The 18,793-nt window shown below is 34.0% G+C and overlaps 1 protein-coding gene across 3 annotated transcripts in view; it reads right to left on the bottom strand.

Annotated features, from left to right (window-relative positions):
* The window catches only part of LRRC7 (leucine rich repeat containing 7), a 595,608-nt gene that overhangs the window by 424,894 nt on the left and 151,921 nt on the right, over nt 1–18,793 (bottom strand). For 2 of the 3 annotated variants that reach the window (XM_066376550.1, XM_066376552.1), the window contains exon 1: nt 4,874–4,944. The exons of the other annotated variant lie outside the window; for it this stretch is intronic. In XM_066376550.1, the coding sequence (XP_066232647.1) occupies nt 4,874 (1 nt within the window). In that variant the 5' untranslated portion in view covers nt 4,875–4,944. Of the gene's footprint in view, nt 1–4,873; nt 4,945–18,793 lie in introns of those variants that run through there. 3 annotated transcript variants of the gene reach the window in all.

Raw genomic sequence — 18,793 nt, 5'->3', positions numbered from 1 at the left:
ATATAGGACCTAAAAATTGTGTCATTGATTTCATTCTTTGGACTCTGAATTTTTGTCCATATAGATGCCACCTATAACCTGTACAAATTGGTCATCAATTTTAGGTTATTCTTCATGTAACATATTATATTATTTAAAAAATTTTTTTCTGATTGTCTAGCAAACATAATTACTGATGTATTCTCAGTAGCATATGCACTGGGGCACTTGGAAGTGATATGGGCTTAGTTTTGTTTTTTGTTTTTTAAGGAAACCTATTATTTTTAATAACAGTTGAGGAGTATTTGTTTTAAAACAGCAAGTCCCCATAGCATTTTGAAACGATTTCATTCACGAAAATTCAGTAACCACACAATTTTGCAATTTTTGTGAGTCTTTCTGCCATTCACAAGTACAGGCCTCTGGAACTTCTTATCTCAAGAGAGAAATAGCCTCCTCACTGATTTCTATATCTTCTATTTCCCCATATAGTCGGATCAACCATGAGCCTGAAGTAAAACTGGAGAACTGAGGAATGTCGAAAGTACAGCTGATCTCTGCTGTGAGTTATTCACAGTATTTTGAGGCTTCATGACACAGAAAACCCAAAGGGAGAGAATCATTCACTCATTCATTCCTTTAAAAATATCTTATAATTACTTACTATATGCCAAGTACTGCTTGAAATTATTTGTAAGGCTGTGAAATAATACTAGATAGATGATAGATAGATGATGATAGATAGATAGATGATAGATAGATAGATAGATAGATAGATAGATAGATAGATAGATAGATGATAGATAGATGATAGATCTCTTGCCCCAATTCTTGACAGGTCTTCTGAAACTCTTGTAAATTCTTAAGTGATAAGGGCATTAGCAGACTCTTTTGTTCTATTTGGTCTTTGATGTCAGCTCCTGATACAGGGTTCCTTAATCTCTTAGAGTTTCCTGGGTGTTAAGAGTGTCTTTTGTTCTAATGGGGTTACTCAAGGTGAACTCCTGCATGGCAAATGGATAGGGCCTGGTCACCTGAAAGACCAAGCCATGATTAGAAGCTTAGAATTTTCAGCCCCATCTCCCATTCTCCAGGGAAAGAAGAAGGGCTGGAAATTGACCATGCCTACATTAGTAAGCCTTCATAACATCTCAATAATACAGGATTCAGAGAAGCTTCCAGGTGGTCAGTGTGTCCACATTCTAGGAGGCTAGCACACTCCAACTCTAAGGGAAGAGCAGCTCCTGTGCTCAAAGCCCTCCCAGACATCACCCTATATATCTCTTCATCTGGCTATTCATCTGTATCATCATGTCTTTTAATAAATGGATAATGTAAGTAAGAGTTTCCTCAAGTTCTATCAACTGTTCCAGCAAATAACAGAATCCAAAAGGAGGAGATCACGGGAGCAATTTATAGCCAAGTTGGACAGAAGTTGTGGGTAACCTGGGAACCTACTACTTTCAATTGCCATTTGAAGGATGTGTGGGTAGGCACAGTCTTGTGGGACTGATGGCTTAGCCTATGAGATCTGATGCTATCTTCAAATAGATAGTGTTATTCATAACTGAGTTATATTGTAGGACTGCCAGACATGTCACAGAAAATTGCTTTTTGTGGGGGAAAATCCCACATACCTGTTGTCTGAAGTATTTTGAGTGTGGTAGTAGTGTGAGAGAAAAGGTGAAACATCAGAGAAGGGCTGGATTTTTCCCAACACAGAGGCAAACAGATTATCTGTCAACCTACTGTAAGAAAACTACTGTAAGTGGAATAATAATAGGGCATATATATTTGATAAGATTACCCAGTAATAAAGATATCCTTAACCAAAGTACATTAAATTAAATTAGTTATTCAAATTATGGAATATTTTAGGATAATTACAACTGAAAGATATTCTGAGAATAAGTAAAGCTCAGTTTTAAAAAATATAAAATTACCCCAAGATAAATCTGAACAATATAATTCTATTGGAATTGATATAAGAGAAAGGAGATAAGGGGAAAAATACAGCCCCCATATTGAAATAGATTTGTAAATGCTTGTGGCCTGCCAGAGTTAGATTATCTTCATTAGGGTTCCCAATGCCTGACTAATTGTGATGTCCAAATGTTGTTGCTCTCTCAGTCATCGTTCTCCCAGGCTTTTCAGTAGCGTTCAACACAGTTAATATCTATGAATCTTTCTGCTTCGATTTTTTTTTCTTTTTAAACAAAACAAAAATGCTGGGTATCCCTTTTATTTTGACTTTGCCACATGGTTTCTGCCTGATGAAATTCTGTCAGCCTCAATCACTATCTCTATTCAGATATATTAAGCTCATATGTCTTCTAGTTCTAGAGCTTCAGGTCTGACTTTCTACCCTTCTTATGAGATCCCCATTTTGCTATGTTAGAGGCATCTGAATTTTACTGTCCAGACTAAAGTTAGCATTTTAATCTCTGCTGAAAGTTAACTGTCCTTCTTTTAATGTTCCAGATCTCAAAGAATGGAATTACCATTTCTGCAGAATACACTGAAAGAGGTATTTTTTTCAAATCAAAGTCCTACCTCTGTACCTCTACAGCCACCACTTTAGCTTGACTGAAAGTTTTCTACCTGGATTACTGAAAGCATCGATTTCCTGCTCTTTCACCACCAGACTTCCCCAATAGTCTACCAGAAGATTCTTCTTCTTTTTTCTTTTCTAATTCTACTCTTGAGTTCTTCAAAATCTTTTACATTATGATCTCTTCATTTTCTTCTGAGCTTAAATTGATATTTACTATTACTAACATATTGCTAAACACATTTTTATAATTTTCTCTCCTTTATTAAAATGATAGCCTAAGTGAACTCTTTTAAAAGTTTTCAAATTTTGAAAGTACTTCGCTTTTTACTGCCTCATAGTATTAGTCTAAGTTTACGAACCACATAAATTAAGGGCTAATAATTTACATTAAGATGATGTTTTCATCTCTGTTTAATCATTACTTAGTATTCTTCTTATCAACATATATGATTCCAATGTTATAAATATTTAATGAGTTTATATGTGAGGTATTTGTTATCCATGACTTATAATTTATAAAGCCATAAAAGAAGATTGAAAGGGAAGTACTTCTGTTAGCTTATATAATTATTTTTTTTTCTGAGACAGAGAGAAGGACAGACAGGGACAGACAAACAGGAAGAGAGAGAGATGAGAAGCATCAATTCATAGTTCTGGCACCTTAGTTGTTCATTGATTGCTTTCTCATATGTGCCTTGACAAGGGAGCTCCAGCTAAGCCCGTGACCTTGGGTTCAAGTCAGCAACCATGGGGTCATGTCTTTGATCCTACGCTCAAGCCTGCAACCCAGCACTGAAACTGGTGAGCCTATACTCAAGCAGGATGAGCCCATGCTCAAGCTGGTGACCTTGGAATTTTGAACCTGGGTCCTCAGCATCCCAGGCCAATGCTCTATCCACTGCACCACTGCCTGGTCAGGCTTGCCTTACAAAATTCTTGAGGAATCTGTACTGTTAAGCAATTGAAACACAATTTTAAACGGTTTTATAATTACAGAAATTTCTACTACTATAGGATTATACTTTTTAAAATTTTATTGGAGTGACACTGGTTAACATAACTATACAGGTTTCAGATGCCTGATTCTAAAACAAATCTGTCACCATATTGTACGTTCATCCCTTCCCTAGTGAAGTCTTTATCCATCACTTTTTATCACACCATATACTCCTCCTCCACCCCACTGCCATCCCCAGCCATCTGTACACTGTTGTCCAGGTCTGTGAAGGGTTTTTTTTTGTCCTTTTTTGCTCTATTCCTTCACCTCGCTCACCCAACACCCCTACCTGACAGTTGTCAGGCTGCTCTCTATAGGATCTTAAATAAAAAATATGTACAACTTCTAAAATATTTTGATTTCAGATACTGCCATCAGTTTAAATATATTTTTCTCTGTAAATATACTCTAATCATTATCACTGAAAAATGCCAGTTAAATTAAGAACTAACTCTATTAAGTTTTATTTTAAAAATATATGCATACTATGTATTATATATTTGTGCATATGCATAAGTGTGCATGTATATATAAACATAATTTTAACATGTAAAATAAGTTTCTATTTATAAACTTAGTCCCTTAATTTACACCCACAAAAGATTTGATGTGAATACTTTCAAAACTCTTTTCAGCTTGAACATTTTTGATTCTATTACAATCTTTGAGATATATTTGAGTAGAAAGAATCAACTCCAATCACTTTAATGTGGAACAATGATGTATTTCAAAGATGTATCTTGCCATTTAAATAATCTTATTCACTCTTCCCACATTCTAAAGTCCTTTTTTTTCAATCTACTTGTCTAAACATTGCATGATTTCATTTCTTCAAAATGTCAGTAAGTACGGAAAAATGGAAAGCTCTGCTTTTGTCTGGATTTCATCAGCTATCACCTTTAATTTTTGAATTGAAACCTTTAAAAGTGAATGTAATTTAATCCAGTCTTAAAAACATGATTAAAATCTAATCATGTTTGTGAGAGGAATTAATATATTGATATGATGGCTAAATATGTTATGAGTCATAAAGAGAGTCTTACTCTTTTTATAAAGAAATGCATTGTTGACATAGGGCTCTAGAACTAAGACCTGGAAGAGGATACAATATTTAAACTTATCCTTATGACCAAAATAATTTAATTAATATTGACACAAAATTAAGTTTCCTGAATCCATAGTTACTATTTTTTCTTTTTATTTTGGTGATATAATATAGTTAACACAAATACTACTAAGTATAAATTTAAAGTTACAACACTATTTGGTCATTATAGAGTAAAATTCTTAGAAAACTATTGAATTCTATATATTTAAGCATAGTAAAATAATATAGTATCTACTTGCTAGTTATTCCTGTCTCTGAAGACTTCTAGGTTGTGACCACTTTGACTTGCATTTTTTTTTCATGTAGCGGGCTCCTTAAAAAAAAAAAAGAAAATTTAAAAAACTTTAATTAATTGTACTTATAAATGGACAAATACATCTAAATGAACATAATAAGCAAGAATGGAATGTGAAGAGCTTAATCAAATGCTTTTCTAAAAGTCAGGGTACATATCTTATCAGAATAATTCCACAAACACTACATCTTAAATATTTGAGCTGTGAATATATAATAAATTCAGTGTGGAACAAAAAGATAATACAATTGTCTTTTTTAAATACTCTTTTGAAATACTCTTTTTTAAAGCAACATTTCAATAGCAGCAAGAAAATGTTTTTGTATAGTGACTGGCCTTTTTTGTTTTATTCTTAATAACTAAATAATAAATGAGAAATGTATTTTTCCATGTTTTTAAGAATTAAAATTTTTCAAAATATTTCATTATTTGAATTCTTATTGTTCCAAGTTGCCTTTTCTTCTAATTATTTTGAATAAAGTTTTATGTTCTTACTATTATAATTTAAACAATGATTTGGTAATACTTGGACACTGGCACTTATTACATGTATGTATATTCATATATAACTTAATGTGTTTGCTATATTATAATTCTAATAATTGAGCCTAAAATACACATATGCATTTGCAATAATTAAAATTCTTTTAGAAAAGAGATTTCCATGAGATTAATGCAGATATCCACATTTTTTTAGTATTGTAGTTTTTACTTTATGCATTTACAAACCATAGTTGATAGGGAAAATAAAAAATAAACCTTGAAATTACTTGTTTGAATATTTGATGTGAAGCCTTTACATTTATATATAACTCAAGAATCTCTGTATAATGATTAAATATGTAGGTCAGGACTAAAGAGAACCTCCAGTTACTAGTGGAACAGAAAAGTATCTATTCCATACAGAGTTAGGCACTGCCTGGTGTGGTTTTGGAGTCATAAAAGGAAGCTTTATTGTTATAGTTCAGCATAATTTTCTAATAAAGATTTTTAAAAAGAGATGAAAAGGACCAAGAAATATTAAAGATCAGCTTAATAAATACAATTGTACATTATAAAACTTAGATACAAAAAACAAAAACAAAAAGAAACCTCTCCTTGAACTTAGAAATCTAAAGAATATTTTGGAAAATAAAAATTAGAGTAAAAAAACTAAGTAGCAGTTAAATGCTGATGATTATATATTTAATTAATGCATTTCTTCACTTGTATAAAACAGTCTTAGAATAAATAAAGGTTAGCAAAACATGTGTTTAGACTAAAGTAATTTTCTGATTACAAAAGCAATATTTAAATAAAACAAATTAATACATTTTTATAGTTATAATTATTTTTAATACTTTTGTTTTTTACTTTTATACTAAAATTAAAAGTGATTTACATACCTCCATCAAAGACATTCTGTTATATCCAGTATTTTATATTCCTTTTATAAGAGATCTAATGTACTTGGCTACAGGTAATATCACATTAGGCTAATTTTAAAGGGGGAGTAAAACAAAAACCTTTTGATTTTAATAGATATGAACATATTGGCCTTGATGGGTCCCTTTTACTGAATAATATGTTAAAAAATAAATATTCAAATGTTATTTCAGAGCCATCACAGTCAAAGGTATAGTTCCTGAGCCTCCATTTTGAAAGTCCATTTTAAAAGACATTTAAATGGAAGACTTATAAATGGAAGCATTGTTTGAAAGCCTTTAGAAAGGTCCCTTGCTTTGGCCCATACTCAATTTTTGGTCCTTTTGGTTTCCAGTTTTTTAATCACCCTCCTTGAAATATAATCTTCTCACTCAGTCCTTAATTGTACATAAATAACTTCCACACAAACCTCATTCACTGCATACCTTAGGTTGGATGGGAATTCTTACCTGCTTGCCCTCCTTATCGCAGCCCTTTCCTTTCTGCACCTCCCTTACCCTTCTGTGGCTTAAACTACATTTCACTCTCAGTTTGACCTGCCTCTTTCACCTGCTGCTCAGGAGTAGGAAATATATATATAAAGTCCTTATGGTATAAGTTCCTCTTTAAGACATGATCTTCCAGGGCAAGGACCTGTTCAGATATGCTTCTAAAAAGTGTTTATCACTCCATAGACACTGCAATATTTAACAAGGGTTGCTGCAGCACTTGAGCTGTGTGTGGCTGTGCAGTAAATAGGCCAGATTTGGATGGTAAGCACTATAATTCCCAGCTTTACAACTTAATTATAATTAAATGAGATTGCCTAATGCAAGTATTTAAATGTTCATTAAAATTAAACTTATTGAAACCAGAGGGCACAAAGGGTGCTCATGATAATACTAAAGTTTTATATTAGGTTTCCCAATACAGCATAAAAGAAAGTCAGGGGATTTAAAATGTCAAAAGTGTTTAGAAACATATATTGAATTGGCTAAGAACTTTAACTCTGTCCCGTGGTTAATGTTCTCGTAGTGTTTTTGTGATATGATTACTAATAATCAATGACTATTTGATGTTAATCCTCTTTTAAGAGCAAATGAAGTACAAGCATTGCATATCAAAGAAATTTGATAAGCATTAACCCGAGCAAGAATTATTATAAAGAACATATTTAGGTTGAAGTATAAACTTGAAGAAATGTTCAATAGTATAGTCTGTTCATTATTTTAGAAAGAATTTCACCCCAGTCATCCTTGGCAAATGAGAATCTACTATATTTTGAGGGTCTCCAGTATCTTCAGAAAATTCATACAGGTGCCAACCTAAAGAATTAAAGTAGAAGGACCTACAGGAAACATGAGACCATGCACTCAACACTGGAGTTGCAAGTTCTGGTTGAAGCAAAGGTTGTCTTTGCAGTATGTACTGTAAGTCATTTAAATTTAAAGGCAGAGTTTTAAAGTCCAGATAGAAATACCTTTCAGAAACTACAGGGCAAAACAGAATTACTAATATGAGACATATATAGCCTGTGAGGGCTCTGAGATTCAATATGAATAAACCCGTAGAAGAATTTATTTTTGAAGGGCAAAGATAAAAAGCAAATTTGAATATAATCTGAGATGTGATATGATAGAAGTGTGCAGAATGTACTGTGGGAGCCTGGAGGAGGGGCACTCAGTACAATCGGGTTGCACGAAAGGCCATTGACCCAGTGATCAGTCCATGTCTCAGATGTCCCAAGCATTTTATACATCTTTGTTGAAAACCCAACAGAACCAAGATCCCTTAAGTTTCTTCCATGTGTGTGTTTTACCTTAAAGCAAGTACAAAGACAGAATAAAAAATTGGCAGAGCCTTGTGGATCACTATATGGCTTTTACTGTTCCATGTACCTCTAGTCTCTGCCCCAAATCCTTACAGTCTACAGGGGGCAAGGAGGAAGAGATAAGTATACTGGTCCCTCCTCTATAGTGGGGGTTAGATTCCAACCCCCCCCCCCGTTATAGGGGAAAATCTGCAAAGTAGCGACCTTATATTTATTTTATTATATATATATATCTTAAGGCTTTATTTTATTTAATTTCTTTTAATATGTTTTAATTAATATTTTTTATATTTCTTTATATTGTTTTCAATTTTTTAGGCTAGAAAATGCTTATTTTACTGGAAAAAGAATTAAAATAATAAATATATAAAAGTACATATAAACTGCAAAAGCTCGCAATATAGTGAAAACTCTGTGATACAAAATTAGATATATACAACTTAAAAATCTGTGATACAGTGAGACTGCAAAATGTGAACTGCAATATGGTGAGGGAGGACTATAGAACTGCTGGGCTGAGATGGTGCTCGCAAGAGCAGGGAGCCCGGAAGCCGAGGTGAAGGCTCTGGGTGGGACAGGGCCACATCCGGTGCCTTTCTCTGCTCTAGGTCTCCTGTCTTGACTCTACTTAGATCATATTCTCTTGACCATTATTGTAAGAAATGAAAATTAAAGTCTTGCTTCATCTATCCACCCATATGCCTACATAAGTCAATAATTTTCTCTCTCTTTTTTTTCTTTATTCATTTTTAGAGAGGAGAGAGAGAGGGAGAGAGAGAGAGACAGAGAGAGAGAAGGGGGGAGGAGCTGGAAGCATCAACTCCCATATGTGCCTTGACTAGGCAAGCCCAGGGTTTCAAACTGGCGACCTCAGCATTTCCAGGTCGACGCTTTATCCACTGCACCACCACAGGTCAGGCAACAATTTTCTCTCTTATCACAAACAATAATTCACACTCAATAACAACATTTCCTATATATTTTTGAGATAGAAGTCATAAACTAAGATAGGCCCTCCCCAGATAATACATCTTTCCTATATAATTCTATCACAGAGATCACTTCCTTATTCTTCATAATCAGTGGTAGGATTCAAATAATTTAACAACCAGTTCTCTGCCCTAATGACCATTTTAGGTATAAAAAAAGTCATTCCAAAAGGAGGTTTATTATTTCATGCATTTAATACTTAAATAAGAACAATAAAAGAGGTTCACAAAACTAGATTATAAGAGTTTAAAAATGTTAATGAAAAAATATTAAATAATACTAATAATCTCAGAGGAATTTGGGTGTAACATAAAGCTAAAACAAATAACAGCTTGTCACCCTTTGACTGTTGGGTACTTTTTCTCTTTACGTTACATGTTTGTTTACTGAAGTAACAGATGAGAAGGAATTAAAATGTAGTATTTTATCAAAGCTATAATGAGGTTTATAAAAGGAGTAAAAATATTATAAGCAGAGATTCGTCAAATTTTTTTTACCTGTTGATGGAATGAACATTACTATGGGCATTTAAAATATATTGTTATACAGATGAATGTTAAAAAAAGCATAAAAAATGTAAATTTTTGATTTCCACACTGGGCAGCTCCAGGCACCCACCTTAGCGAGAACCTGATTACAAGTGCCATTTTAACAACTGGTTCACCAACTCAACAAAAAATTAAGTATCAGTTCTACTGAACTTGTGTGAACCAGCTGAATCTCAGCACTATATATAGTGGTTTTGTTTTGTTTTGTTTTTTAGGTGTATACCAATATTCTCTTTGCATAGATGAAAAACCTAACTTTGGAGTAAGGCATCACTCATCCATTCACTGAAGAGGTAAAGAGCGTCCATCTTCCAGGCACTGTGGTGCTACTGAAACAGCTTCCCACTAAAGGTCTCAGTCTTGTAGAAACAAAGCTGAGTGTTCATCACACCATTTCCTTTTCCCGCATACACAAAAAGACTGCATTTCTCTCTCCCCACCTCCTACTGCAGCTGTGACTGAATTTTGGTCAGTGGTGGGTGAAAGTAATAGAAGCCACTTCTAGGCCTGGCCCTGAAAAAAAGTCATCTCATTTGACCTTTTGGACCTTTCTTCCCTGGAGTACGCTACACAGATCCAGCTGACATAGCTATAATGAAGGGGGACTTCAAATAGGCATTGAACTGTGACATTAGAGAAAAAGAAAACTTTTATTGTATTAAAATACTGATATTTTGGGTTCAATTTGTTACTACAGTAGTGTCTATTATTTCTTTCTTGTCTTGGGAAGGACACTAGACAATTGAATAAAAAAAAATGCTTTCAAGGAAATAGAATACCATGAACTGGAGTCACCCACCACATTTTCAAGAAAACCAGTATACCATTAATGTTGGGTTTGGCTCTATGTTGCTATGGCCAACTAGTGCTGAGCCTAGGTATTGAAAGGCTTCATATGTTTCTGCTCATATAGTCACTCCTCTGTCATGAGTAAGGGCTATAAAATGTACATGTCCAGATTATCCCACTGGTCCTAAAAGGAAGATGTGAGATATATGGATCAGAGTTGCACACCAGAAGCACCCTAGATCAGCTGACGTCCAACTGACCTCCAGACACAAACAAGCACAGATGAAATTAGCAGAACCATTAAGTGAGGCCCAGCCTGGCTTGAAAGGTCCTTACATAATCCTCAGACCTTTGAGTTTAATAAATCCTCATTATTGCATACCACTGAGATTTTGTTTTTGTTTGTTGTGCAGCATTATTTCAGTACTAGCTGACTGATACATTTTCTCAAATAAGGTGGTCAGGAAAGACCTCACTAAGAAGGTCATATTTAAGCATAAACCCAAGAATGGAGAACCATCTATGTTAGTAGTTGATAAAAACAATTCCAGGGAGAAGGAGCAACATCCAAAATAACACTAAGATTTGTGGCATATTTTGAAGAACTAAATGATGGCCAGTATGCCTGAGACTAATTAGCATGAAGGAGAATAGCTGATTAGTCTCAGGCGTACTGGAATAGATAGGAGAGACAAGCAAGGTACAGATCAGACCTTGTAGGCCTTAGTAGGAAGTTAATTTTTAAAACTTCCAAGATCCAGTAGAGACTTCAAAATGTCTATTAAAGCCTACCTTAGGAGTACAAAATGAATAATGAGTTGAAAGAGTGGACAAGAAATACTTAACTTTAAATTGCACTTCTATGGCAAGTATATTGTTTTCATTTTAATTTTACACTATATATATATTTATAAAAGAATGCCTGCAGGTATCACTTTATCTTATATGGAAAAGACTTGAACATAGAGCACACAGAGTGGGCTTGGTTAAGCACCTCTCCTTTATCTATTCAGTCTGTGTCCTGCCACTGTCTTTGTTTAGAAATAAAATTGAAATTTTTAAAGTTGAGGGTTGAGCATGTTTTCATACATCTGTTGGGCCTTTGTATGTCTTCTTGGGAGAAGTGTTTGCTCAGTCCTCTCCCATTTTTTAAATTAGATTCTTTGGTGTTGACTTGTAAGAGTTCTTTTATATTTTTTGGTTATTAACCCATCAGAGCTGTTGTTTGTAAATATCTTCTACCATTTGATTGGTTGCCTTTTTGTTTTGTTGGAGATTGCTTTTGCTGTAGAGAAGTTTTTTAGTTGGATATATTCCCATTCATTTACCAGTAAACATACTGAGTACCTACACAAAAAATTTAAAAACATTTACTTTCAAAGATATAGGCAACCCTATGTTCACTGCAGCATTATTCATGGTGGCCAAGACAAGGAAACAACTAAAGTGTGCTTTAGTAAATGATTGGATAAAGAAGATATGGTACATATATACAATGAAATACTACTCAGCCATAAGAAACGATAAAATGCTGCCATTTGTGACAACATGGATGGATCTTCAGAATATCATGCTAAAGAAAATAAATCAGAAAAAATTAAGAACCATATGATTTCACTCGTATATGGTATATAAAACTGAAAGCAACAAATGAACAAACAAGAAAAACAAACAAAAACTCAAAGACACAGAGAACAATATGGTGATTACCAGAGGGGAGGGAAGTGGGGAGGTAGCAAAGGCCATCCATGTGTGGTCAAACATACAGTGAGGAAGGTAAGATTTGAGTTCAGATGGTGGACAGTGCAATATACAGGTGATGTGTCATAGAATAACACACTTGAAACCTATATAACCTATGTATACAATCTTATTAATCAATGTTATGCCAATAAATTTAACTTAAAAAACAAGAAAGAACAGTTAGTAGCTGAGGTAAAAATTGTTTTGCATGAGGATAAAGTTCTGTTAAAATACATTCTTGAAATGAAATCCCATGAAGAAGGAATAATATCGTATATATTACTGTTTTTTAAGTGTGCAAAATTAAGCACACTGTTTTTATTTTGATTTTATGCCATATATATATAAAATAATGCTGGCAGGTATTATTTTGATCCTATAGAAGAGAAACTTGAACATAGAGTGATTTTGAAGGTCTGATGGAGATCAGAGGCCCTTGTACATTTGCCTAGTACTGCTACCTGCTAGGTCAGGTATGACAGATAAGAGCAGGAGATGTAGGAAGCTCTGACCAATTTCATAGAACACTTTGGTGATCTCTCCACCTTCTTTTATTGGCCTAATAGTATATATAATTTCTTTTACCTAGGGGTATCTTTATGGGACCAATAATATCCTTTTATATCACCACTCTTAGAACATGTGATTCAGCAGAGTATATAACATGCAGTGAGGGGTACAAAGGAGTCCTAATGCAGTGGTCCCCAACCCCTGGGCCACGGACCAGTACCGGTCCATGGGCCATTTGGTACCGGTCGCAAAGTAACTTACATTATTTCCGTTTTATTTATATTTTCCCTCTGTTACATCTGTCTAAGACTCACTCTTGATGCTTGTCTCGGTCACGTGATACATTTATCCGTCCCACCCTAAAGGCCGGTCCGTGAAAATATTTTCTGACATTAAACCTGTCCGTGGCCCAAAAAAGGTTGGGGATCACTGTCTTAAGGGAACCAATATAACTAAATTTTACTGGCATCTTACCTTGCTGTCTGGGTCTTTATTGCTTTTTGTCAGTTCTAAAGCAACAGTCTCCCTCCTCAATGGTCTTTAGGACTCTGACCATACCTTACTCCAAGACTGTAATAGAGTCTAGATATGACTTCCAAAAACATTTTTATCATACACGTGTCACACGGGGGAAGGGGGAAAAAAGAGAGAGAACTAACTTTGACATTTGCTGAGTGCATATTTTATTCCAGATGTTGTTCTAGGTGATTAGAGATGATGTTTCTCTCAGGTTGGTTTCTCCCTGTAATTGACTCTACCTAATGCAAGATCTGAAATTACTGTAAATACTTTATTGGAGAAGCAATTCTAGGAAACAACAGAAGAGAAAAGAAACCAAACAGGGAAGGTAAGGAAAGCAGTAATAGTGTGTAATAAAGCAATTAGCATTCTGAGCAACTAGGCTCTATCCTGCTGGGGACTCAGAGAGACGGTGTGCAATATACCTCAGGGTGAGTTGGTGGAGCAGGAATAAGCTACTGATTGTCCCATCTGTCAATGACTGAAGGCTGCACATGGAGACATTAACTCCTCTGTTCACTGACCACAAGCCGAATGAAAGTTCTCAAGAGGATTTCACAGGGCTTGAGCTTTAATGCCATAGGTGCCAGGTGTTAAGAGATCAAGAGGACATGGCAGGGCCCACACAGTTTACAGAATCTTTTCCTCTTTTATTCTTCATTAATGTCACCATTTTAGAGAGGCTTTCCCTGACCACTGAATTTAAAGACACATACCCCAGTTCTCTACCACTTGTTTTCTTTTCTTCTGAGCCCTTATCACAATTATTTTCTACTAATTTCCTTCTTTTCTTATCTATTATCTGTGTTTTTCTTAGTCTGTGAGCATAATGAAGTCAAGAACTGAGTTTGTTTTGTTCATCAACATCTAGTACAAAGTATGAACCCAACATGTATTGGATCAGTGAATGGATAACTGTTCTGTGAGGCAGGTAGTGTGATCTTCATTACTAGATGGGAATACTAAGGCCATATGGCACCAGGATTCCAGTCCAGGACAGTCTGACATAAAATCCTATGCTCTTTAGTACACTGTAATACTGACACCATGCTGCCTTCCTATTTCCTGCCTCAGAAAACTCAATTATTTTTTACTTCCTACATGTTTAAATCTAAACTCTAGTTGCCTTTCATTTCTTCTCTAACCTGGCTAGTTAGATTAGTCTTGAATCTTAAAAACATAGTGCACAAATACATAAGAGATAAATGAAATGTTGCTTAAAATCATATATGAGGCTCTGGCCAGTTGGCTCAGTAGATAGACATCAGCCCAGTGTGCAATGTCCCGAATTTGATTCCCAGTCAGGGCATACAAGAGTAGCTACTACCATCTGCTTCTCACACCCTCCTTCTTCCCTTTCTTTCCTTCTTTCCCTCCAGTAATCAGTGGCTCAACTGGTTTAAGTACAGGAGCCAGGCACTGAGGATAGCTATGCGTTGGTTCATGCGTCAGCCTCAGGTGCAAAAAGTAGTTCAGTTGATTTGAGCATTGGCCCCAGACAGGGATTGCTGGATGAATCCCAATCACAGCTCATGTGGGAGTCTGTATCACTAGATATCTTATCACTCTCTTCCTTTGACATAAAAAAGAAAACATATATGAAAATGACTTGCAGGTTGCTTATTATCAACAATTAGTTTAATATGAGAAACAGTGTGATCTGGCCTCTAAAAAGTTCAATGTAAAATCCTGAATAAATGTAAATATAATTTCTGGAGCAGTCAGAGAGGTGGGTATTAGTGAATGTAACACTCTGTTTCTGAAACCAAAATGACTGGAATTCAAAGTAACTAATGATGAAACAGCAAAATGCATTAGGTGAGTGATGTTACTTTAGATGACTGAGCCTGAGCAAAAACATAGCAGCATACAAGCAGAAAGCGGAACCAGGAAGGATGAAGTTGGAATCAAGAGAATAAGAAAGCAATCTATTTTTACCTACATTTGGTAAGGATATATAGATGCTTTCATTTCCATTATTGCATTGAAGGCTCAGGTCATTTAGCATGACCATAGGGTCTGACAAATCATAAAAAGACTTTAGCCTTCAGTCCTTCATTAGATAAATTACTGAAAGAAGAGGGCTGTTGCCTGAGTGCTAGGCTGAAAATTCTCATAAGAAATAACTAGGTAATGGTATGACCCCATGCTACTGAAGGGAAGATGTAAGAAAATATGTTGATTGATCCATAGTAGTTGAAGCATTGCTCTGGAAAATCAGGCTCCTCCTATGGGTGTTTCTTCTTATGTAAGGACCACACATCCTGCCCCAACCATGTCAGTTTAGGTCACACGACTCACTTCTAATAAAAGAATACAAGCCAATGTGACGTTTCAGCCAACCTGTGCTTTTCTAGTGCTCTTTGACTTCTGTAGTAAATCACAAATATAAACCCCTTTTTCTTTCTAGATTCTGGAACAAAAAGAAGGCAGAGTAGACACTCAGCCAATATGTAGTCAACATGTAATGGTGTGAAAGTAAGCCTTTGTTGTAAAGCTAAGGTTTGTGGTTATTTATCATTGCAATGGTAAATGTTGGGTAAGAAGTGGATAAAAGAGTTTCCTATTTCAGGGACTTTTACAAAGTAAAACTTGAGATCATGAAGAAAACTATATTCCATTCATAATGTTGGGTTTAATGTAACAAAAGTTTATAAATGATATTGAAAGTATTGATAATATTTTTAAAAATTGGACATGTTAGGGCATGAGGGCATGAGATTCCAATAGAAATGAGAAATGAATTACTGAGTTGTGAGGTTTAATTGAAACATGTAGAAGAATTTAATTTAGTTGGAATAGTATTGCAATGCTTAAGAAAACTTGAAATTTACTACATTTATACATTTAACTGATTAGATGTGCAAGAATGGTTTAAGTCCTTGGGAAGTTTTGTTTGTTATATGAGAACAGAAAGTACATAATGAAGAAGATAAAATACATTGTTTATAAGGAAGATGAAAATATTTTTTAAAATTTGCAGTTTTGGAATAAAGTTTTAAAGTGATTTTAAAAGCTTAACAGATTTATAAGTAGAATAAGATTTGTCGGTCTAACCTTTTTTTTAGAAAATTAAATTTAATGGGGTGATATTGATTAATAATCAAAATTTTTTAAATATTAAAAAAGTGAGTTTAAGTAAAAATTTAAATTTTATGAAATAAAAATCAATTTAAAATTGCAAATAGCCATAAACAGTCTTTGCACAAAAGCCATTCTATTAATATTTAAAATCACAACAACAAAAGTCATTGTGAAGTAGTAATGTACTTCCCATTTTATAGAAGAGAAGAAAGCTGAGAGAAATTAAAGTTGCTCAAAACCAAACTTACGGTAATTTACTCAATATAGTAATTTTACAATTTGCCAAATGGCTTTTAAATGTTCATAAAATGTATGTGTTTCTCTTTTTTTTGCCTTAAAAATCTTAATTAGTAAAAATTTCTAAATTAACACTATAAATAAAGCCTTAGATACTATCTATTAAAAATTATTCTCTGGTTGATTTTTCTTTTGTTTTATTTATTTAATTAATTGATTATTTTAAATTTTATTTAGAAAATTAAATTTAACAGGGTGACATTAATCAATAAGAGTACATAGCTTTCAGGTAAACATTTTTATGGCATTCGAGCTATTAATTATGCTGTATACTCATCAACCAAGTCAAATCATTTTATGACATCTATATTTGTCCCTTTTCACACCTTTTCCCCCACCTCTCCCTCCTCCCCTTTCCCTTCATCCCCCTCCACCAGTAATTACTTCACTTTTATCTATGTCCATGAGTCTTAGTTTTATATCTCACCTATGTGTGAAATCATATAGTTCTTAGCTTTTTCTGATTTACTTATTTCTCTCAGTATAATGTTGGTGTAAATGGCAATATGTTATGACTTCTTATGGCTGAGTAGTATTCCATTGTATATATGTACCACATCTTCTTTATCCAGTTCTCTATAAATGGACACTTTGGTTGTTTCCATGTCTTGTCCACTGTAAAAAATGCTGTGATGAATATGGGGGTGTATGTGTCTTTATGTACCAATGTTTTTGAGGTTTTGGAGTAGGTACTCATTAGGGGGATTACTGGGTCATATAGTAGTTCTATTCTTAATATTTTGAGGAACCACCATACTCTCTTCCATAATTGTACTAATTTGTATTCCCACCAGCAGTGAATGAGGGTTTCTTTTTCTCCACAGCCTCTCCAACACTTGTTATTATGTATCTTGTTGATAATAGCCAATCTAAAAGGTGTGAAGTGGTATCTCATTGTAGTTTTGATTTGCATTTCCTGAATAGCTAGAACAGATGAGCATCTTTTCATATATCTGTTGGCATTTTGTATTTCTTCTTGGGAAAAGTGTCTGTTTATGTCCTCTCCCCATTTTTTAATTGGATTCTTTGCTTGTTTGTTGCTGAGCTTTGTGAGTTCTTTATATATTTTGGATATTAACCCGTTATTGGAACTGTTGTTTGCAAATATCATCTCCCATTTAGTTGGCCTATTTTTCTTTTGAATTTTTGCTTTCTGAAGTAGACCAATTATTCTTTAACATAAGAAGAGATTTATTAAATGCCTAATTAAAAATAAGTGAGCACATAACAATGGCTCAGTAAGTGCTCACTTAACTAATGGGTATAGTGCAAAAGAAATAGCATTTTATTTTACTATGCCTTTCTTTTCTTTATCTTCTTCATAAAAGAGTTTGAGCAGTTATTGTAAAAGATAGATACAAAGTAGGTTCAAGTAACTTTATATGAAGTGATAAAATATCCCCTAATTTTTTGAGCAGTATATTAGAACCATAAAAAGGGGAAAGAAAGAAAAAAATCTTACTGTAAGACTAATATGTATACTGTGACTTAGCATTGTCACAGTAAGATGCCAACTATTGCTTTCTGGAAAAAGAGTCAATAAGGGAAAAGCATAGGTCACTAATTTTCTTATCTGTTTCAGGAAAGCACTTAATTCCAACACAAAATTCTTAAAAGTGCTTACTTTGTTGATTTATGTTTCTTGTTATGTAGAACACCTATAAACACAGACTGAATATTTTACTTCTTCAAGTTTAGAAAGGAAATGGAAGACATTTCAATAAAATAAAGAAGAGATTAAGTCATAAGCATGATTATCTCTATCTCTTCATGTTGATAGCCTTTCACTATAAGTATTTTTATGTTAGCTAAACGGCAAGATTCAAAATGAAGTTAAAAAATGTAAATATATACATTATATATATGTTGCATATGTACACACACAAACAAGTATTTACACAATTTGGGAGATTTGATGACACAATTATGTAGTCTGTTGAACCATTTTCATGAATCAAAGATTTAAATTTATTCTTAGAACAGATATGTAGATATGTAACTAGTAGGATAATATAAAGGACTCTAAAGTTATCCCATTCTTAAAGTGCAATTTAAGAATAAAAAGTAACCACCTCCCCAATTCTCATAGTACCATCTAAAAATTTAATCTAAAGTGCTTAGATTTAACATTGAAATATAAAAACA

This window comes from Saccopteryx leptura, chromosome 3 (genome assembly GCF_036850995.1).
Source record: "Saccopteryx leptura isolate mSacLep1 chromosome 3, mSacLep1_pri_phased_curated, whole genome shotgun sequence".
Taxonomy (NCBI): Eukaryota; Metazoa; Chordata; class Mammalia; order Chiroptera; family Emballonuridae; genus Saccopteryx; species Saccopteryx leptura.
Note: the sequence above shows the minus strand (reverse complement) of the source record. Positions and strands in the feature narration are given on the sequence as shown.